General features: G+C 36.5%; 1 protein-coding gene across 1 annotated transcript in view; it reads right to left on the bottom strand.

The window, feature by feature from the left end:
- Positions 1–23,632, bottom strand: part of LOC107097326 (adhesion G protein-coupled receptor A3-like) — a 227,470-nt gene extending 203,838 nt beyond the window's left edge. The window contains exons 1-5 of the mRNA XM_015394443.1: positions 23,567–23,632; positions 8,595–8,666; positions 6,409–6,480; positions 6,196–6,267; positions 5,136–5,299 (exon numbers count right to left, since the gene is read on the bottom strand). Of these exons, the coding sequence (XP_015249929.1) occupies positions 5,136–5,299; positions 6,196–6,267; positions 6,409–6,440 (268 nt within the window). The 5' untranslated portion in view covers positions 6,441–6,480; positions 8,595–8,666; positions 23,567–23,632. The remainder of the gene's footprint in view (positions 1–5,135; positions 5,300–6,195; positions 6,268–6,408; positions 6,481–8,594; positions 8,667–23,566) is intronic.
- Between the last annotated feature and the right edge of the window lie 548 nt (positions 23,633–24,180).

Genomic DNA, 24,180 nt, shown 5'->3' with positions numbered 1-24,180 from the left:
CCCTGGGATTATTAAAGTATTTCTGATTCTGATTCGTCGTTGATGGGACAGGTGTTGTGAATGAAACGGAGCCCAGCTTGGCAGAGCCCCTGTGTGTCGCTGAATGTGTGCATTGATGACTGAAAGACATCTTCTGCCTCCATTTATCTGTTTACTTCAGTATGTTGAATTCATGTTAAAGTGTATTTAAAGACATTTCAATTAATGGAAAAAATTGCAGGAGGAGAATATAAAACAATGGCTAATAAACCAAAACTTTTGCAACCTCTATGCAGTACCTCTGTGGACCCCCTAGGGTTCGCAGACCCCCTGTTGAAGACCTCCGCTTTAGCAAATTGTCCTCCATTGACTATTTGAGCTGATGTAACATGTAAATTTCTCCACTGTGAGATCAATAAAGTCAATCAATCAATCAATAAACTTTTGCACAGACTGTTCCCTGTAATGCCTTTATAAAAAAATAAAAAATGCCAGGGAGAAAAAGTAAAGTAATGTTAATATTTCAAATGCTATTTTGAAAAGTTAAGGTATATTCTTTTCATAATCGGTTTTTCAAATAACCTTTTTTGCATTAGCCACAATTCTAGTCACTTAGTAATATCTACAACACCTAAAAATTTCTGGATGATTTACTACACAGGTGAACAATTTTCCCTTTAAAATAGAAAAAAAACAATGATCAATGATCAAATGAGTAAAGATGATCAAACAGCATTTAAAACCTTGCTCTAACAGCACAACATTGCATCCAACTCTAAAATGCTTGTTGCCAGGCGAATGAATGAGGTGGTGTAAGATGAAGTTAGTGTAGAGTGCTGTATGAAGGCCAAGAAATGCAGGAGCATGGAGCCCATAATGTTATCACTGTAATCCCATAATGGATGCTTTAAGGCCTGAAACGAGTGCTCTTTGTACTGCCACTGGATTCCTCTCTTGGCTCTTTGTCTGGGGACTGTGCAAAATTAGCTTGTAATTGCTTTGGATTGTTTTGACTAAATGAAAAACACATCCAGCTAGATTTGTAGGAAATCAGTCTACTATGTCTATGGTTTAGAAATCTTTGGATAAGACTGACTATGCAAGTAAAAACAAGAACTGCAGGGGGAACCATGTGCCTGACACACACCAGAACACATATCTCTTAATTAGTTTGCTGAGAGCGGTGTCACATTGTGCAAACAGTGCATCATCATGTAAGATGCCTGTAGTTCACACATACACACATAAGGACACACACACATACACACAGACATTTTCTCATTCCGCAGCAATGTCCCTTGCACAATCCTGATATAAGGAGACGGGAGCATGATTCTATCATATATGAAATACAATTCCCCAGTGGACTGCAGCACAAAGTGAGGAGATAGAGAAAGAAAGAGGGAAAATGAAGGGAAGGACAGGGAAAGGCTGGAAGGCAACCACTGTTTCAGATAACAAAAGGTAAAGACAGTTGGATTTCTCTACTGCTCTATGAAGAAGCCCATTTAACATCCTTAAAAATGTTCCTCCGATTTACTAATTAAGGACAGATACGTCCCATTATAGCTTTTCTAATAATTTTGTCTTTTAGAGTTATATACAGTCTCTTCTAAATGTATGTTGACTAGTTGCTGTTTCCATCCTTTGAGATGCTAAAACACTCATCTTCAATGTGTTTTACTGGAGTTTTATGATAGACCAACACTGACACAAACTCTGCCATCATTGTTTTTCAAAATAATGTTCAGAGGACTTTTTATTAGCGCTGAAACAATTTACACATAATCGATTACTGAAATAATTGTCAACTAATTTAGTAATCGATTAATCGTTAACTGGCGTATGGAGACTCTAAAACATGCCTTTAGCGACAGAACAACCCACTTAGAGCAGAAATTATATCAAAATTGTACTAATATATAAACATTTTGCATTTAAGATAAAAAAAAGGTTTTGTTTGTTTGTTATCATGTGAAAAAGTTTTAGCTTCTTTTGGTTTACTTTTGCAAAAAATCTTCCTTAAAGAACCTTTGGCTATCCAAATGCTATTCGAATAATCAAAAAAAAAAAATCAACAGATTACTCTCCCAGGGCTTCTCATTGGCGCAGCAGCACTGCCGCCTTGCAGCAAGAAAGTTAAGGTTTTGATTCTCGGTCCAGGTTCTTTCTGCATGCAGTTTGCATGTTCTCCCTGAGCATACGCAGGTTCTCTCCAGGTACTCCGGCTTCCTCCCACAGTCCAAAAACATGACTGTTAGGTTAATTGGTTTCTCTAAACTCTCCTTAGGTGTGAGTGTGTTTGTGAATGGTGGTTTGTCCTGTTTGTGTCTGTGTTGCCCTGCGATGGACTGGCGACCTGTCGAGGGTGTACCCCGCCACTCGCCCGTAGACAGCTGGAGATAGGCACCAGCACCCCTCGCGACCACGCTTGGGATAAGCGTTATAGAAAATTGATGGATGGATGGATTATTCTCCCCACGCAGATGGAAGCACCAAATGCCTGGGTGAGGAGAGTCAAGGGCTGGTTATACTCCTGCAGTAATGTGTCGCAGTGAGGTTGTTGCAGGTATGATGCAGACATTTTTGAAGTGTGGTCTGTGCTATGTTTATTCCACACCACAACGCAAAAAGGGGAAAATCACAAAATAGCTGTTGGTCTAGATACGGCCAAGGCGGTGAGGAAGTGGGGGCAAGTTTGTTTGACAATGGATGGAAATGAGGGCGAAAAAGAGCGGGGAACCAGGTGGAAAAAGGGTCCCAGCATTTTTGGGCACCGTGCTCTTCTAGCCATTTTCCGCAATCGTGGTCATATAAACAAAACAAGCCGGTAAGGTACCAAACAGGATACGCATAGTTAGTTTGAATATAGATTTAAACAATCAGAGGCCTCCTGTCTACTGTGTACGGTCACCTACAAATTAGGAGAGATGCAGCAGAGTGTCTGCGGAGGGGACGTCTCTGCTTTCACCGCGACACCGACGCAGAGGACATAATTTCGAAGTATAAATCAGCCTTTAGAAGTTAATGGTGCTTTGTATATTGAAAATTAGGTCCTTGAATTGGTATGTTGGGAATATTGAAAATGAGCCCCTACAAACTATTTTGATGATGCTTTTGTGACAAATATTCAAGTGGTGTGTTATATATCGCGTTGTGCCGTGTGTGTTTTCCTTTTCTTCTACCCCGACTACTCCCTGTGATTTCTACAAGTTCAGTGTTAGTGGTTTGGTATGGTTTAACGCTATCAGTAACATTGTAAGCCAATGTCTACTCTGCCATCTTGTGGAGAGTAGCTTAGTTTGTGACAAAAAGGAATTTTATTGACCAAAGTTTTAGCGCAGTCTGACATATTATGATTTTTGGCTTGTTGATCATCATCCAAGTTGCTAGCTTACAAGAGTACGCATGACTTGCAATCTATGTTTGTGACCTGTGGTTAGCTGTTGGTTAGTTGTCGTAAGCCCCTAAGCTATTGGTTACCTTGACAGCAGAAGCCTCTCATCCTCACATCGCCACATTACATACACATTTCAATGCTGTTACATTGGATTTATTGTGGTGCTGGTAATTATTAACTTATTAGAATAACTGAAACCTAATAGAGTTGACCAATACCAAAGACTACTGCTACACCCTGCTTTATACTACTGCTTCACAGTATAATTAATGCAGCTAATCTAAAGGAACTAAGCCAATTGAAATTATCAAAGACTCTACCTCAACGACGCATTGATTTCCTTCTATGTTTAGGGATTCTTTGATGTATCCTGTTTTTATTTCAATAACTTTTAGTGGTTGCATGGTTGGGGGCGACAGTGGTGCCGCATGAAGGAGTTTGCCCTGCAACCGGAGGGTGTTGGCTTTCAGTGTTGTTGTGTCCTTGGGCAAGACACTTCACCTGCATTGTCTACAGATGGTGGTCGGAGGGACTGATGGCGCCAGTGTACTGCAGTCTCGCTTCTGTCAGTGAGCCCCAGGGCAGTTGTGGCTACAATGTTTTTTGCCACATCAGTGTCAAGAGACTTGACACTTTGGTCAAGTCTCTTGTCTTGGAAAAAGTACAGGCCACACTAAACATAATAATGCTGTGATAGGGATTATTAGGTTTAATAAAGTGTACCCTATTTTAATTGTGGTTGTCTGTGGTTATTTTATAGCAGTGACTGATATTCTTTAAGAGCTAAATTAACTTCTTTTCAGTGAACAACTTCAATAGACAAAGACAATATTTTCCATGTAGTTAATGACTAATAACCCTGCATGAATTATAAGACAAGTCATAGACATTTATTGGTGTTGAAGGCAACCCAGGCTTGAACAGCCGGTCCAATGTCCACCCACACAGATAAGCAAGTTAATAACACTGATAATTTAGCAAATTGTCAGGTATAATAATTTCAACATTTACAAAATTGCTTTCCCTAGACTGTGGCAGGAATGACACAGAGGGGAAGAAATCTTAACAGGATGATTTGAAAAGAAAAACTTTTAAAGCACTTTATAAAGTGCTAATACGGGTTTGTCGAAAGTTAGAGCACTGGTGACCTTTAGTTTGTATTTTTCAAGCTAGTTAGGAGTTGTTTTTGCTACTTTATTTTAATAATTTGTGAACAGAGTCTTTCAGACTAAGGTATGTTTGTCTAATAGAACATATGAAAGAGAATCTCACAGAGAAACTTTGGAAGAGGCAAAAACATGTTGAGCTTTAAGCTCCAAATAAACATAGTTAGATGCATGATTTGTTTTTTGTTTTTTTTATATATCTCAACAGTGTTATATATGAAGAGTGTTATAGACTTAAAATAATTTTCATAAGTTTGCACAGGCATCTGTTGGGGGCATTCCTGGTAGTGTTTGTGAAGCTTTTTATATTGTTTGTATCTATACCAGAATTAAACCATATCAATCAGAATTCTGTGATATACATTTTTTTTCAAATATCATCCAGCCCTATATGAAATATTAATACCTAAGTATGAAAAGTTTGATGGGATTTTCTATCCTTCAATCTTATAACTTGTGGAAATTGTAATACTTGTAGTAATTTGAACAAACCATCCTATTGATGCAGAACAGACCAAAGTATAGTTGGTTTGATATGTTATGCAACAAACTCTTTTAGCATTAAACTGTTATGGAAACAAGTTCCTTACCACATGTGAGCTGATGTTCTTGTAGGTTGCGGAACTCCAGGCCATGAAGGTGGGTTGGAAAAACACAGACTGTGTCATTAACAACCTTCACTGAGTTCTGGTGAGTCCAACGGAGCAACGGCTTCAGTTGACAGTCACAGAACAACGTCTCTGTGCCAAAGTGCCTGGTGGAAGTATAAGCATACTGTTTAAACATTATTTAGTAGCTCTTGGACTTCAAGGACACAGATGCAACAGATAGTTTACCAAATAAAATGCTTGAAAAGGGAAAAACACATTTTGTACAATGAACAAAAGTGAAAATAAGAGTAAGGGAAGAAATTATGCCGTCTCCTGCATATATCCTAAGCTGGTTACAAAGAAATAAGATTTCCCTGTTATTAGTGGTAGTTTTTATTTATTTTTATTTTTTTTTCAAAAAGCATTTACTAAGGAATAATGGACCCTTTGCTGCATTGAGTGGGTATTGAAAGTATGTTTGCCTTTCTCATTTGGAACCCATCCTCCTCAACCCAATTTTTATCCACCAAAACTGCCAATCTTTGTTGATTGTTCTTTCTTCAGACTATTATTAATACATCTGAAAAAAACATTTGCAGGTGAAAATGGTTTATGGTTGCCTTTTGTATTTCTGCTTCTTTTTTCTTTTTTTGTCCCAATGAGACAGAAGCAGAGATAGAGTCGATGCAATCAGCTGGTTTTCGTTAGATAGAAATCTTTGAACTCATCTGACAGTATAATGTGGGTGAATTTTCTCTGTAAAGTGCCTTGAAATAATGTGGTTTGAAATTGGCGCTATATAAATAAACTGAATTGAAAATCAAGGCTAATCAGAAATACCTACACTATTTCAAATGACAATAGTATTTAATCCAGTTTCAAAGTTATTTAAATCCTCATCATTTGATGCTACTCAGCAGGTTATATTCACTTTATTCCTAAACATATTGAGTTACCACAGTATGATTGGCTATTCAGCAACCAACTGTAAAAAAGTACTTAATATAGTACCTAATATGTTTACCCAGTTGTTTATATATTTATGATGTGGTCATCTTACAGTACTCTAAGATCCGGGAGGTATGTGAAGAGTCCATCTGACAGAGTTGAGAAGATGTTTCCTGATAAATCCCTGTTTGAGGAAAAAAAAAAAACACTATCATATCCATACACCAATAACACCATTATCTCCCACTCCAACATAAATTATACTAAAAACACCAGAAAGGCTTTAGCCTTTGCAGATAGCCTTTAAGTAAAGTTTGCTACTCACAATTTTGAGAGTCTGCTAAGATCAAGAAACATCTCAGGTGAGAGGCAGCCAATTCTGTTGTCAGACAGATCCCTACAATAAAGAAAAAAAGAAAATTATAAATATGCCTCATTTGCCTGAGAGTTTTTCTGATATTGTTGGTGGAATATATAGGAACAGAAATCAGAGGTGCGTCTGTTGTCATATGTGCTTTAATGCTACATGCCTGCATAAAGAACTTGAAAAGCTAAAAAGAAAACACTGTTTTTCTCTGTCATCCTTGCCATTTCCTGAGAAATTTGTCCTGACCTTTTGCAAAATTTCACATTTTACATAACAACTGCTGGCACAGATACACACACCCCAACACACACACACATCATTTTAAACAAACACATTTGAACGCTTGGAGCAAGCGACCATATGCGAGTGGCGGAGCACTGTTGTGTCCAAATCTCCACGCCCACACACACACTGTAATTAAAGGGCTGCTGGGCTGGAGCAGCTGTGGGAAAATAAGCAGAGCACTCGAATAATCACCAGTTGGGGAGCACTTAAATTAGCCCTCTGCTTCTCCCCAAGGCTGCGTGCACACGCGCCCAGAATCAATATTGTTAACTCACTGTTTGCATCCCTGCCAGTTCAGATCCTGCTAACTATCCCACTGTAATCATGTCCCTCAATCCTTAACCTTTTATACTGAAGTAATCATTAAGGAAAGAAGAGAGGTAGAAGCAGTGCCAGCTGAGAAGAAACTTTAATTCCATTTTTAGAACCTGAATCTTTTTACAGCTGTAAATAATGATAAAAAAAAGCTGTAAAGCCCATTGTTGTGGCTTATTGCTGGGTGTTACTGTCAGATATTTCTGTCTTTATGTTCTATTTTTGTGCTGCAGAATCTGGCTGGACAAATGGTAGGATTCCTGACTGCAATTCGTCCAAAACAATAAACAGCCAATCTCTTTACAAGGGAAGGATTCATCTCCTGCACATTTTCTTTTTTAACATTTGCATTTCACACATTATTGGTCACCCGTTATTGGTTATTTCTTATATATATATTGTAAAGTTCGAAAATTTCATGTAATACAAAAAAATACTTCTATTTCTCCTAACTAATTTCCAAAACAAGGGTCACATAAATGGAGGTAAAATAGTAAAGTAAGAGTCACCTTAATGAAAAAAAAAGAAAATCTTTGCTTTTTTAAAACATTCTTAATCAAATATAATAAATTAAGTAGATGTTTAGGTATAAACTAAAGTTCATCTCTATTCTCTGCCTATTTATATGGAACATTTTAGCCTAGTTAAGTAGTTCATTATGTTATCAAATAAATCAACCATGTTAAGCACTCTATAAAATTATTTTGTTGGGCATTTTGTCACACCAATTTGTTATTACTGATAGATACACCAATTTCTTAAAAAAAAAAAAAAAAAAACAACTAAAAGAATCAAAAACTAATCAGAGGACAATGAAAACATGAATTGCAAAAATGTTCAATAACAAAGAACATCTCATTTTTATTAAATTGCAACTACAAACCTCAACACATTTGATGTGAATAGCTCAATGACGCTAGCTTGATACAGTAGCTGTTTTGAGCCATAATTGATTGCATCTTGGATGAAAGTCAGGTAAGGCGGTTTGCACAAATGTATGGTCAAAAAACTGGGACAGGTATTGTTTTGAAACCACTGGAGTATTACCTTTTGCTCACTGTTTTGTAACATTTGTGTTAATAGTTCCTAATGAGAACGGTGCAGTATTAAGCAAAATCAGCATTTAAATAAATGTACTAAATTTTGCTTAGATTTTTTTCTATATTTTATACCGGCTCCTTGTGACAAACTAATATTTCAATATTTTAGCTACAACATGAATTATTTTTGTGTCTTAAACAAGAGATAATTTTCTTTTAATATCTTTGGTAACAAAATGAAAGTCTTTTTATTTATTTCTTAAAAGTTATCATTCCCTAAAAGAACTGTTGAAAATAAAGCAATTCACATAGTTTTCTAGAGCTAATTATTTCCACTGGACCCTTATAGTATGACTATGAAGCGTTGTGTGGAAACTGAAAATCAAGGGTTTCAGCCATGGATAAAACTCATTCTTGCTATATAAGTCAAAAACTAAACCTCACATGTAATAATTTCTGTCCTGAAGCCCTTCTTAGGCTGCACCAAGGCATAATCAAACTTACAGTTTCTTCAATTCCACAAGCCCACGGAAAGCTCCAGGCTCCACTGTACTTATCAGATTGTTCTTCAGGTACCTAGAGAAAACAGAAAAATAAAAATGGTCAGAAATAACTAGGTTATCCATTAACTTACCCACATGATCACTGGTGAGAAAAAAAACGCTGTCATATGAAATGTTATAAACTTCTGTTGGAAGAATAAACAGACAAGCAATGAACTGTGACTCCTTTGAAAAATCCATTAAGATGGCCAAGTGCATTTTTACATTGAGTTTGAACTTGGTAATACAGACGTTTTACAAACCTTTTGAAAGTTTAATCAAAGCAGTGTTTTTTGTTTTGTTTTTTTCATATTTACATATGTAATTTAGAAATGCTGGTGTCATGCTTCGGTAAGTTTAGGTGCACCTATTATCTAGACCACACATACCATTTTTTGCTAGCTATAGACCCAAACCACATCCACTAAAGAGTCAAAAAGACACATGTGGCAGTTTAAGACCAGTACTCCATGTCCACCCACACCGCCTACCCTTAAGGTCTCACACTACTAAAAATGGACCTCAGAAAAATCTCTCTGGTTTTCTATGCAGGCCAAGGAAAACTTCCTGAAATTGTGTCGCTGGTTTCCTTTAACTCTACTCTGTATGTTCTGTGCAAAGAAGAGCAGAATGGTAGCGTCTCTTTAAAACCCTCAGCAAGTGTATGATTCTTGTTGTTATTTGTTCCTAAACAAACAGTAATAGTGTTAAAATAAAGGATGCTGTGAAACAATACTTGTTATGCCAGAATATCAAAGATACAGCTTTTTTATTATAGTGAAAATGGAAATTATTGATGTACTTGGATATTTGCTGTGACTTACCATTTAAATCAATTGTATATTTCCTTATTGCATCACTATAGCTTGTTTTTTCTCAGAATGTATATAGTTCATCTATATAAATATGGTTTGTGACATAGATCAATATTTTCATCATAGCAAAAAAAAAATGTCAAATGCTTAGTGATAGCCTGATATTCATTTTCACAACCAGATTTAAAACAAGCTTGAATTAATGAATGAATGAATGACTGAATGACTGAATGAATGAATGAATAAATAAACAAACGAATGACTGAATGAATTAACGAATGAAAAGGAATTCATTTCAGACAACTTTGAAAAACAACAATAAATAAATCAACTTCAGAAAAATATTTCAAACAGACACACAACCAAATACACACAAAAAGAGACTGGTTAACATCAAACCGATGAGTTACAAGACCAACAGGGAGTGAAAAGTAGTGATCATCTGTCCAAACGGTAAGTTAACTTAGTTCAATATGAAGTCCACTACTGTATATAGTCTTCACTCTATATAGTGATTGAGGGTTTTATGGGTTAGGGCAGGGTTGTGCATTTTTTTCAGTGATAACTGGATGTAGTATTTGGAGAAATATCTTGATCAGTGTTGGAACCCAACTTGTGTTTCTTTAACATCCATACTTATGTTAAAGAAACCCCTTTTTAGCAGCAAAACAATCAGTAGCATGATTAATAATGTGGGATACTTTGTGTACTTCACTAAAAAATGCTACAAATTGTGTTTGCACGGTTAGGATACCCAGTTCCATCTTGTGATTTAACATCAACTGTTGTCTTCAGGGACATTTTTGAACTTCCATAAAATATTAGAGCACATAATTCTAATTTTAATCTGACATGGGTTGTTTTTCCCAAATAAGTTTTTTTTTTTTTTTTTTTTTTTACCATAATCACTTAAGAACATTAGAAGGCATTCTCCATAAGTTCTTATTCTGACTGCATACCCTGGAAAGTAGAGGAAAGTTGTCTTCCCAGAGAAACTGAGCTCCAGATCTAGTGAGGTCAGGCTATCTCCCTCTTTATTCACTCCCAGAGTTCGCTTTGATCATGCAAAATATGTTACAAAAAAGCAAGTGGACAGAGTGGTTAGGCCTCAAGCACCTCCTTGTACTCTAAACTGTCTTGGAGCTCAGCACTCTGCCATGTCTGGCAGCGGAATGCTTAAAATATTGTCAACTTAATGATTTATTGCCTTAACACTGGACAGGAAAAACTTCTGCATGAGTCTGCCCAAAACAAATGCATCACTGGAGTATTCTTATGGTGAAATCCTTAACATCATTAAAATAAACTCCTATTCTAAAAGTTTAGATTTGAATCCTGTATATTCTCATTTCCTATTTAGTTTTAGAAAAAGAAACATCTGCACTCAGTGAAACTACTACAATTTTGGTTTCAAAGATATCCTGTAAGTATTGTGTAGAGTTTACAGTATAATGCAAGTATGCAGGTGCCAAAGGCTTGCACGATCAGAAGAAATCATTCGAAAGTAAATTCTACTCCCTGATTTATAATCAGAATTGATCTGTTGCATCCTCTCTCAGTACTGTATACTCAACAGTCAAAGTTGAAAAAAAAAAACAGTGTTGTAGAGTGCAAGGTATCCTCTGCATGCATATACTAGAAATTATACAGAAATAATAAAAATATATTTAATAGATACATGGCTAAGCCATTTAAATAGTTTTATCAAACTTGATATAGCGATCATTCCAGCATCAGATGTCAGGCTGAGGACCTAGACGGAACATTTTTTAGTTTTTTGAAAGCATTTAGAGTGGTGGAAGTTATCTTGAACTGTTACAGTGATAAATACTGAACAGAGAAGTCTGTGGAGAGATGGTCCTTATATCAGGTGCAACAAAGAGCTTCAACAGGAAACTGGGAAGTGTTTGGAAAGCAGAAAGTTTTCTTCTTCTATTCTTTTCAGCACTCTCTCAAATGGATGTCATGGTGGATCTGGAAGTGCCTTTCTTGCTGCTGGAAGACCATATACCCATAGGTGCATGGGTAAGCCGGAAAAGTCCAGTAATGTGTACCAATAATGCCGGGTTTACACTGATTACGGTGTGGCTGCTGTGCATGTGCAGAGCATGTGTGCTGCAAATAGTGACTCACATTGAATACTGTGACAAGGCTGGCCCAGCTGAAGATCTGGCTCCACAAATGGCTCACAGGGAAAAAGAAGCTCTCATGGGTATTTTGATCTTCCCAGGATCTGTCAAGCAAAACTCATTATCTATGTGCATAATTATCCTTTTTAATCTGCCAGTAGCCCCTCTGTTTTCTTTATGTTTTTCCTTTTTTGGTTTTGCTAGTAAAGTTAGCATAGGTTGGTGGGTTGATTTCCTCTTTGACTTGTAAAATTAAGGAGCTTGACACAGAAACCAGGAGATCCAATCAGACTTCCTTTTTTCTGAATTACTTTCTTGATTCACATGGCCTTGGTGACCGGACCCCACTGGGGCCAATGTGGATAGAGACATTGGTTTTAATTATTTAGGAGTGACAGTGGCATTGTATCAAGGAGTTTGCCTGTATACCTGCAACTGGAAGGATGTTGGTTCAAGACCCAGCTCCGGCTTTTAGTGTTGTTGTGTCCTTGAGCACAACACTTCACCCCCAGCAACCCTGTAGAGCTCAGATATTAATTTACCCAGTAGATTAAAATGTGCGTTGTTTCCATCTGCCAGTACAGTATATATTTGGTAATCTAGCGGTATCTATCACTATTCTATAAGTTTTCAGTACTGAATTAGTTCTAAAAAAGTATTTTCCTCCAATAAATTTACTATTGCTATATATCATAATTGAGAAATATTATAGATAATGTATCAGATAGGAGGATAGTCAATGTTTATTCAACTTTTTAGCATTTTCTGGCATGTTTTCACTTTTTAATGGACTCTAAATTAGAGTCCATTAAATTAGAGCTAGGCATGTACTGTAGGTTCAACTCTGAAGTTGTTAAGGCTTGTTAAATCCCAGTGTTGATTAGTAGAGACAATCTGTAGTTTATATAAGAAACATTGTCCAGCAGAAGCTATGAAACTACTGTTATATACATACAGTAAATGCTTAGTGCCTTTAATAACTTTTATTTTTCACATTCTAAGAAAAGTTGACAAGTTGAAAACAAAAAGCAAAAGCACACTGTGACTTCCATGGCTTTTTGCATTTTTCCAAAAGTCAGGTTTTGCAATACCATGACTTCCTGTTCCTGAGGTTCCTCAGGCCTCTGTTCTTTAGATTATCTGTACTTCTGTTCCTGAGGTTCTCTGCACCCAAAAGGGTTCTCTGCACTTCAGTTCCAGAAGTCTCTGTGCTCCAGTTTCAGAGCTTTTCTATGATCCTGCTCTCAAGCTAAATAAGAGATCTTTCCTGCTACTGCAGGGCTCTTTCGGATGTTACAGTCTCCAGCAGAAGTTTCTGGGGGTTTTCAGGATACTGAGCTTCTTTGTGGACTCCAGTTTTTATCCAAGTTCCTTTGTGGTCACCATCCTTCATCTCCGCCGTCTGCACTTTTCACCCAAACTCTTTCATGGTCTACAACCTTCTCCCCAGCTCTTTTGATGTCTCAAGGCTACTCTCTAAGCATGTCACAAGATACTTTTTATTACTATTACTACCTTTTATTACTACCTTACTTCTATCAGCCTCCTGAACCTTGGATCTAATTACCTTTACTGTTTTTTTCAGTTGCTCCTTGAGAAAAAATAAAGCCTGTGTCTGTACATACCCTTGGCTTGGTAATCCTCATTCCTCCTCATTCTGCAGTTCTTTTCAATCTGATGTTCTTGATTCAAACATTCATACCTTGTTCACTAGCTGAGGTTTCTGGGGTTTACTTCATAACTGACAACTTTTATACCTTTGCTTAATCTTTCCTAAAATACAATACATCACAGCATTTTATGTTATGTGGTTTTGTACAATTGACATCTTAGGTTTATTTCAGAGGTTGTCTTTTATCTTTTTTTTTTTCTAAGTGCCTTTGAGAAACTTTTCTATCAGATAAAGAATGTGGAGAAAAACATCATATTAATATTGAGGTCAGGGTTAGGTCAGTTTTTCACATTACATGTGATTAAAGATGTATTAAAAGACAACTGTGACACAAAAAGGGCAAAGTTCTCTGTTTAAATTTGACGGCCCAAATTCCACAACAATAGGAATTCATCTTTATATGAAGGTTGCACAATAATATGGTAAAACTGTGCATTGCTGCATGGTTTCAGCATCATAGGTTAGCATCATAGCTTTGTTTAGTGACAGGTAAACTGGTCAGGCACAGCCTGATGAGATCTCACTATTTCTTTTGTAAACTGCCTCAAAAAAAAGAGTTCGCTGGAAAAGTTTTATCAGAGGTCCTAAAATATCCATAGTAAATTTCAGGGGTCTCATTATTACTTCAGGTAAGAGATTACTAGTTTTTACCTAGGCTCGTTTGCTGGTAACTAGTTTTGGTCGGTCCAGAAAAGGTGAATGAACTCTTTAGAAAAACTGTTTTTCCTAGAACTGTTCTCTCTTCTGCCTCCTGTGTCTCCTTCCTCCACACCACAGCAACACTCTATTGCTTTTCCTTATGCCAGGAGGCAAAAGATGATACTGCAACAAATGGGCTGTTGCAATATGTTTTAATATGAGGTTTATTTTTATGTATAGATTGGAGATCATAAATCCTGGTTATAATGCAGAAGTTATTGTTTCACAGATAGTTTATTTATAAATTTTTTTGTTTCCTCTTTTACCAACCTGTGTCTTGGAATAGATGTCCCAGAGCTAGCTGCCATAAGGTTCTGCTTGGAACTTGAATATGAAACTTTATTGATAATTATTTAGGGAGTAAAATCAATATATAATTTAGTTAAAACAGAGTAGTCTTAACATGGGAGTTTTTTTGCTTTAAGTAAAGTCCAATTAAAGATTTAATTATTCTAAATTTTGAGGTGAGAGCATAGTATTAAAATACTAATAATGTGTTCTTTACTGTAAGTGAAACCATCTGCTAGAAAAACATCCATGATTCAATCCCAGTGGAGCAAAGTATCCATCTCTAAGGTCTGACCCAGCAGGCAGAAAACTAATTAACGTCAACACACAAAAAGGAGAACAGCTGTTAGCAGTGTGGCTCAAAGCAAATGATGATACGCTAAGCAGATGTACTCATAAGCACAAAGTATTTGTAAGGTTCAGCAATTAGGCAAAAGCTAGAACTAAAAAAACACTTAAGAATGCTTTGTTTTCCAGCAAAAATTTAAACATTGATCAAGTTTTTTTTTCATAAACCTGAAAACATAACACCTTTATGTATTATAAATTATTTTTAAGCTAAGGTAAGTAAAAAATGGTAATGATTTGAGTATATATATTTAACACTTCTACACAGATATAAACAAAATATAACCACAGCGTGGAGGCCAGACTTTGTATCTGTAGAAACAGCTGGAGTCACTCAAATGATATCAATGTTTAAACAATGACCATTTTCGACTCCCACTGTGGTGCCTGTTTGAAGAGCAGTAGCAGCACATTCTATAAACTCCACAATTTGCAGTTAATGTTTGAAAAGCTACTGAAATTCTTCCCAGTGCCTTAAAACAGACTTTAGGTCTTATTAACCTTTTCTGGGCAAAGTAAACCCAAAACAGCAGGATGCTTATCTGTCACTTGCATTTAATATATAAATTGTTGGTTTCCAGCTTAATCTAGAGGTTAGTCAGAAAAGGTGAGGAAATATACATAAATTCTTCAAAAAAGATTGTGTTTATGCAGCATCTGTGTCTTTGATGTTTTATTGCTGGTAACATCATAAATGACCCCTCACACCCCCACCATGCACTGTTAGGGTTAGGGTCCAGCAGATTCCAAAACAGCTTCTTCCCCACTGCCATCAGACTGCTGAATGTTCAATAAAACGAAAAAAGAAAAAAAAAGCGCTGAGTGTTGGAAATCTATATCTCAGTCTTATGTGTATATCTGATCACCATGTTTACATTTTATCACTGCTGCACTATAAGAAATGGAAATGTCTTGAAAGCTGCACTGAACGAAATTTTGTTTTGTATACAAAATGACAATAAAATTTGACCAAGTCTAAGTATAAGTAAAGGGAATATATCCCTTCCCTTTACTTTTCCCTTTGTCTTCCTCTGGGGTAAATTCATCTCTTTCATTCATATCTGCCCACCTCCTTTTCCTTGTTAGTGAAATGGTTATTAGAAGACCAGAGGCTCTTTCTCTCCCTTGTTGTTTGACAATTACAGCAGGAGTCATGCAAAATATTATAATAGGTTCCCCCTTTAATATCATACCTAATACTACCACTTTGGGTCTACAGTATACTTTTCCTTCTGCTTCACAAAAGTAAAAAACACATTTTATTCTAACTTATACGGTTATTCTAACCACATAAGTTTGTTTCCCCAGCAAAGTCCGACTTTGCTGGAGAAAATCTGTTGCATCAATATGCAAATAAAAGATACATGTTTGATCGAAAGGAAGAATTCTTTAACTTAGGGGCATGTCTCTGGTTAAAAGTTAAAATTGGGGACAGAGTTATCTCAGTTTCTTTATCCATTGTACACTGCTGCCTTTGTGTGCAGTCCATTGTCTTGTGAAATTCAGAAATATTTACCTGATACCGCTGTTCTTGCATGTGTAAAGGGAACAAATAAAACAATACAGCCCTCGTTGCTCACTGCATACAGTTAATTCAGAGCATTCAGTGCTCTCATGTTGTTGCCAAAAGGAGCTAAAATTGTTGCCTTTTGGTCTTTTTGAAAAAAAAAATTTAAAAATTAAAACTTAATAAGAGGGGTCTGAAAAGGTTCTAAATCCTGTGACAAGTGGTTAAGTTGTCAACAGTCCTGAAAAGCATATCAGTTTACAGTCTGAAACACCAAGTTTTACCAGTTAAGCGTTGATGCCGACCCAAGTTCAATACTTCATACATAAAGCATGCATCTCATGGCTGTAAGAAAAAAAGAGAGGATCAATGCTGTCCACACTCCTTAAATATCTATTAAAGATAGATATTCCTATCTATCTATCTATCTATCTATCTATCTATCTATCTATCTATCTATCTATCTATCTATCCTATTTAAATTAATTTTAGCATATGAACACAGCAGTGGCATAAAGTCATAATTTTTGGAAATTGCTACACTGTATAAAAGAAAAACAAAAAGACAAGTACTTTAACCTTTCCTCGGCTGCCCCCTAAATGAAAATCCAGCCTAGGCAGTAATCCACATATAAAGTATTAATCCATAACATATATATCATATATTTATTTTTTGTACAGAATTGCCATCTCAAACCTTCTTTAACAAATCTGAAAAAAATAATCTATTCAGCATCTCCTTATTTCATGTTGTATATTCTTTTTTGACCTAATAGAAAATTATTATTAAAGATAACCAGTACCTAAACAATTATGATCATATATGAAATTAACTGAACTTGCATAAAATGAATTAATCTAAATCCATGCAACAATGCTGAACATTCATGGGTCAGTTTATAGATGAAGGCTTGTTCACCTTATTTCCAACCGCCAAACCGTAGCAGAGATGGATAACTGTTTAATGAATGGTAAATATGTGCTGAAAGCTTACTGAGAGGGAAAGGAAGATAAACAGTCAGACAGGTCAGTCCAATTAAAATGAGTGAATGTGTATGCACTGTGACAGCTTTATAACTACCCCTGCCAGATCATCAAATGGTAATGGAGTCTTCTATATTTGTTTGCTTATTATTAACATTAAATAAAAAAAGACTACATGAGGCCTGACCTTACTCCGGAGCTATTTTTTTACCCACATGGCATAAAAAGCATAAAACATCATTTACTACGTCAGACCACATTTAGGTATCAAATGAAATCTTTAGAATAGAAAAGAACAGAATAGAATTTCCCTTTTTTTCCCATTGTGTGGGAATTGTGGTGATAAAGGAGAAGTCCGGTCAGCAAGGAATAATCAATGGATCATTATCTATACCTAAAACCAATACGTTTGTGTTGATTTTATTAATTTAGTGTTAATCAGTAAAAAAATGAAAACAATATAAAACCAAACATAGTAACATCTGATCACTCCTGATATCTTTCGGCAGTGACGTCACGGTGCGGTAAGCTGAGTGTCATTCTCCCCGCTTTACAAGCAAATTCAATGGGAACTACTAGACACATCTGCAATCAAGAAAAATATTTAGATTTCAAGAGGACTTCACCATTGAAATTCACAAGAGCTATATTTAAACTGACCAGGATGTTGTAATACATTGGATAAAAGTGAAAAAAGAATAAGTTATTTCACCTTTTTGTTCATGATCCACCACAGACGGGTTTGTCGTTGGATTGCCAACGTCTGGCCAGAGAAAAAAAACACTACTTAGCCCAAATATCGAAGAGGAATGTTTTAAACATGACTTGGATAATAGTGGGTTGTGACAAACACCAGATACAGCACTGGGACTTGATCAACAGCCCATACCGCATTGTGACGTCACAAACCGGTTGGTGGCAGTAGTGTTCTTTGACATACATGGATGTCTCCAGTAAAGCACATTCAAATGAAATTACTCTTAATGAACAATATGTAATAATTTCATTCTTAAAGTACTTTCAGAAGTTTCAATTCTGAATATGACCGGACTTTTCCTTTAATGGCAAAGCAAGTAGGCAATGGAAGCATACAGGGACACACCATAAAATATGAAAAAAAAAAACTGTACAGCAAAGGACAGGAAATATGAAATATGAAAATATGTCTGTCTATCTGTGTGTCTAGTGTTAACCAAGGCTGTTCATGAAAAAAATGATCTCAAAGGCATTTTCATCATTAAAGATCACTGCAGTCAGAACCCATTTCTCAACAGCGAGTAAACAGTTTTTCAAACACAGCTGAATTGCAGCTTAGTCGTCCCAATGGGCGTTACATATTAAAATACTTTTCCTGATTTTCTTCATTTCAATTACACAGAAATAGAGGAAAGAAATCAGCAATGACTTTTATTTAAAACCACCTTCAAAACATGAAACCATTGGAGGGCATTTACGAGGAGATGATGGAAAAAAAACAACAACAAAAAAACCCCTAATGTCTAAAATCACCAGAAAGATTTCTGAGCAACAGCAGCTTTGCTTGACTATCCCGTTAGGGCTAGAAGTATGAAACAAGGGACAAGTTGGGAATCATATTGCAACTGAGGTTTGCGGGATTCATCTGCTACTGTATTTACATAGCAGCAGCCAACAATCTGTGATCAACAACCTCCAGCAAAAGGACAAAGGAGCGAAGCAAAGCAAGCCTCCCTGTTTCCCCATACTTGGTAAGAGAATTAGACACATCTTTTGAGCTCATATGCTATTCTGCAGCAGTGACCCACCAGTGATCCTCTCCCAAACAACAATAAAATGATTCATATTTAAAATTCTAACTTAGTTCCATACAATGCTTCATCATACTGCATGCACTTTGTTTAACAAATGGGGGGAAACTGTCTTAGACTGTGAGAGTAGCATTCATGTGAACAGCAAGAAAAAGAGCAGAACTGTATTTCGAGATAGTAACAACATAAATACATTATATGAGATTATTAATTAAAATTCATCAGTCTCCTGAAATGCAAATGTCAGAGTTTATGTCAGAGGAGTCATTTACTTGGTTTGCTTTGATTTTTTTGTTTATAAATAAAGAATAAGATTAATACATTTAGAATAAATCTTTAAATTTTCCATTTATCCTGACCATATTATAGGATTTTGTTTTTCTGTAATTAATGCATCAAATGGCCTAACTTAACTTACAGAATGTCCCTAATGTGGGACAATAAAGGCATTTCTGTTTCCCCTTCTATGCATTAACACTAACCAAAACAGTCTTCTAGGTAAAGGCTGTTTCCTGGGGCAGAAGGCTCAACTTTTGCTACTTGCAGTATTAGTGACTTAAAAAGAGATCAGAGGAAATGAAAAAGCTGTCACAAAGTGTTCAAAAGGAAAATATTTTCATGTGAGGCCTGTCTTCTGATCAATAACAATACTACCTAAAACAAAAACCTGTCATATTATACCTGTTAACATACAATCTATACAAATGTCCTTAATTACCCTGCTACATTGGTACATTTATTGTGGGAATCTCCCTGCTTTCCCAAAAGTAATACCAACTTTTATCATTTTTTTTGTTTTTTGTTTTTTTTAAACAACAGCGATTGACTAAAAGCAGAATTTTTTTTCCCCACCTACCATTATTTTCTGACCTCTCACCCTCTTGGAAAGATACTTTGGATCACTTTGATTTATGGCTGCAAAACATCATTCATTTCCCATCTATACTTTTGTCTTTTATTTGAACATATATTCTCCAATGAGAGGATGTGTCCTTCAGCGATTTGCCACTCCTCCATCAATCACCTGCCAGGTAGATTCATTCATGAGGAAGACTGAATAAACGTCACTGTCTAAACAAGAGTTGGAAAACTTTGGAAAAGACACCTCCTTGCACCTATGACATCCACTTCTTGGAATGACCTATTGCAGATGCTACCTAGAATTCCAATATTGTTTTTCCTCTGGGTTAAAGTAACTTCCGTCCATCAAGCCTGCCTTCAAATACCTCTGACTCGATGAATAATGTTTGGTCAAATAAGAATGAAAAAAAATATATATATTTTTCTTTCATATAAAAATGAATTTATTTAATACAGAACAAGAATCTACAACTTCAGCAAAGTTTAGCGCCTTAGAAAGCAAGAATAAAAGTCTTGCTTTTGGTAATCGAGTATTTGATGGTTTCAGCAATCAGACCACTTCATGTTTCCTTTAGAATGGTTTATTTATCCATATAGTGTTAATACTTGTTACAAAATATGTTCCTGTACAAATGTTAAAATACGACATGAATAGCATGAGAACCAAAAACTGTGCCAGTCTCATTGAGACAGAAAGGCCTTCTGCAATGGGAGCCTTTGATGAAGCAAGACTCTGTGTACTGAACAGAGAACAGTGATGGGCTTTGTTTTGCTTTGCCCCTTTGGGACTCATTTTGGCTGACGGTAATGGGCCGCTGTCCATATGGGGGGATTCAGGCCATCTTCCAACATACAGGGGCCCTGCATTTATCTGCTCAACCAAGATAAATTTCCATTGAACCTTTTTTTTAAAAGACCCGAAATTTTACAGTGGCCTGTGATGATAAAGATGAAAATGATGATCTTAGGTGTAATAAAAAGTTATATTGGGATATTTAGAATGATTCTGCTAACTAAGCTGCAAAAAAGAAAAAAATGCAGCTATAAGTTGAGGAAGGAATTCTAATCATTTTTTCAATATGTTCCAAGCAACAACATCCTTTATAAAAATTGTGAAAGGCCAACTTTAACTTACTGTAACATACTGTAAGCATCCTTATGTGAGGCTTATGGATTTTTAAGCTTTTTAGTGAAACATGTAAGATATCAATTTTTATAATAACAAAAAAAGTATTTTTTAATTGTGTTGCATGTTAAATATCTAAAGCCTATCTTACGTTCAAACACAATAAGAAAATATAAATTTTTTAACTCAGTAGTGAAGCGATGACCTTTTTTTTATTAAACTTGATATTAATAACACTAATCTTCAAGAGTGATTTGCGTTTTAGTACTTTTAAAGTCTCTTCGTTAGTGTTTTTAAATGGTCTTGATCAATAACTCCACCAAACAATGTGAGCCAGGCTTTAAAATCGGGAATGAGTTTTTCTTCAACAGCAACTATTAGAAGTGTTCATACCCGTGTTAAAATGCCCCCCTTAGTCATGGGCATCTAAAAAGGTAAAATAGGGAGAAAAGAAAGAGGATTTCAGAAATAAGAACATCAGAAATAAAGAAAATAAAGGTACATGCTTTGATATTTAGCTTTTGTGTGTGTTCACATCTCTAAACATAACTTTTCTTTTTTCCCGATTTGCCGATCGATCTATGTTCCTACCCTCACCTTTGGTCATGAGATCTGGGTAATGACGGAAAACACAAGATTGCAAATACAAGCAACCGAAATGAGTTTCCTTCACAGGCTGTTGGGAAGAGGCCTTGTGCAAGGCACAGGACACACTGGAGGGACTGTGTCTCTGAGCTGGCCTAGTGTCGCCCCCCAGAGCAGCTGGATGAGTTGTATGTGGATCAGGAAGTCCAGGCATCTCTGCTTAGATTGCTGCCTCCGTGACCCCGCCCCGGATAAAGCGGAAGAAAATAGATGGATGGATGAATTAACCATCTGATTTATCAATACTTGATCTTCAGATAAAGCTTGGTTGTTTTCAACCAGTTTTAGCTGTTTCAGATATAAACTGAACTAAAACCCTCTTAATAACTCTATAAATGGTAGAAGACAATTAGGATTTGGTTGCTCTGAATGGTAATAATAGAGATTGCTTGATAACTACTAGTTTCTGTATATTGCTGTGGCAGAGTGGTAGGTCACCACTCCTCTACTTGAATGGCAGGGGTTGGGGCAAATCATTCCTCAGTATTTGACATGATTTAATTAACTTATAGAAATGTATTGGTTAAGGAATGCAGGAATAACATTTAGCTATTCTGTCTACTACTTATATTGGTTAATAAAATCGCAAAAATAATCCTAAGTACCACTCCATCTTTTACTAAAATATTTACAGAAGAGGTATTTTTCCAGTTTCCAAATTACTTAATACTTTATTAAATACTTTATCAAATTAGTATTCTACTCTAAATGGCCTGAATTATCTTATTTAAAGTTCATAAACTACAACATTAATAGAGTTAACACTTGACTTTTGCTAAAGAACTGCACATACCTCATGTGCTACATACTGTATGTTTACTCATTGAAACAGCAAAGTAATAAAGGCCTGTATACAGTCTGGTAATGTAAGTGGTAGAAACAAAAAAATGTTCTTAAAAATACTAAATTGCCACTGATACTTTCAAAGGTGTGTATGTTTAACTGGATTAGGGCTTGCTGCAGCAGTGTTGGTGCAAAAACACGCCATATTAGACCTGTCAATCAACTGCCAAATCAGCTCAACCATCCCATCCAGTCAGCTAGCCAACCATCCAAGCAGAAAGTTGGTCAGCAGGGGCAGACGAGGGAACATCTGGCTGCCACTTTCAACTTACTGCGGCTACCTGGCTACGCATCAGTCACCAGTGACAGACACATTACTGCCAAAGGCTGCATGGGGCAAGGTGGACGGACAGAACATGTCCATAGAGCGAGCCAACTGGAGGCACAGGCCACACAAATCGCTGCTCTGAAAGGGCAGCCATAGCAAACATTTGGCCTAGTGCCTTTAAAAGCAGCAGCAGCAGTGCTGGAGCAATGCAAGTAGATATTTCTAATGCCACTAATAGGACCCATAGAGATGCATGATATCATCCTACATGTCCACCAATGTCACAAAGAGAAGAAGAAAGTGGACATAATTATTCCAGTTATAATATTCCAGTGTGTATTTAACTGTCAACTGGTCTGGGGTGACAGGGACAGAAGTGACAGTCATCATTTCCACACCAGTCGCCATTGTATCCTGCATGTGTGAGTGTGTGCTTCCATATAGTTTTTTGAGTAAAGCACAGTGAGGTATCACGCTGTCGGCTCTGTGTGCTGTAGAAAATCAGCGATCACTGGGCTGGACGTAGTTGAAAGCAATCAATAGTTGACTTCAGGGGGCAAAGCAGGGCCAGCCGTCACAGAGCTTATAATCAGGCTTTATGAATGCAACCCTCTGGGACGCTGCATGCGGTACGAGATTCATCGACATGGACATGGCTCGTCAGTCGCACTGTCAAACCTCACTGATCTTGCATCGCATTAGTCTCTTATATAATGTTATATTTTAGCCCCTTGTAAGACTTTTTACTGCAGCGGTGGGAGTCAAGCACAAGACATGGAAATAAAAAAAATAAAAACAGGAGAGCCTCCTGCAGGGTAAAAACTGACAAAGATCTCCTAATTCCCACCATGTTCTCTGTTTGCCTTTTTACCGCTTAAAAGCACAATACTGCTGTGGTGATGACAGCTACTAGGACTCTGGGGAGGACAAAGCTGTTAAGAGTGCTTGATTTAAGTACTTACAGCTTTTCCAGGGCAGCCAAGCCATAGAAGGAGCCGTTTCGCAGCAGAGAGATCTTGTTGTTACTCAGGTTTCTGTTCATAGATGAAAGGAAAATAAAAGTAGTCAAGGTGAGTTGAAAGACAAAGGTGAGTTATATCTTAAATAGGGATGTAACACAATTTTACAGCATGAAATCTCTAAATATTTGAATGTCACTTTTTTCTCATGAAAGTAAAACGAGTCTTGTGAAGTTCCATTCAGCTACTTTCAGCATGTCTTCATCTGGTGATTGTAAGCTATTTTTTCAACCCTACTACCAATTTTTTTTTTATTATTATTATTATTATTATTATTATTATTGATATGCTGGACATAATGTGGGGTACAACATGAAAAAGAAACAATAACAGAAACGTGATTTTTAAGCACAGAATGATGCAAGAGGATAACCTGGGATCTGTCTTAGTGCTCCCTATTCATGTTAAATCTAAGGACTATATAATAGTTTTTAAGTATTCTGAACTGCATTTGATTGAAAGAGTCTAATAACTGAGTAGTGCCAATGCCAAAAAAGGCATTCAAGCACTTTCTCTGTCATCTCACTGAAATACCTTTTTAACCCCTGGACTTATAT

Source organism: Cyprinodon variegatus, unplaced genomic scaffold, assembly GCF_000732505.1.
Source record: "Cyprinodon variegatus isolate N-32 unplaced genomic scaffold, C_variegatus-1.0 Scaffold685, whole genome shotgun sequence".
Taxonomy (NCBI): Eukaryota; Metazoa; Chordata; class Actinopteri; order Cyprinodontiformes; family Cyprinodontidae; genus Cyprinodon; species Cyprinodon variegatus.
Note: the sequence above shows the minus strand (reverse complement) of the source record. Positions and strands in the feature narration are given on the sequence as shown.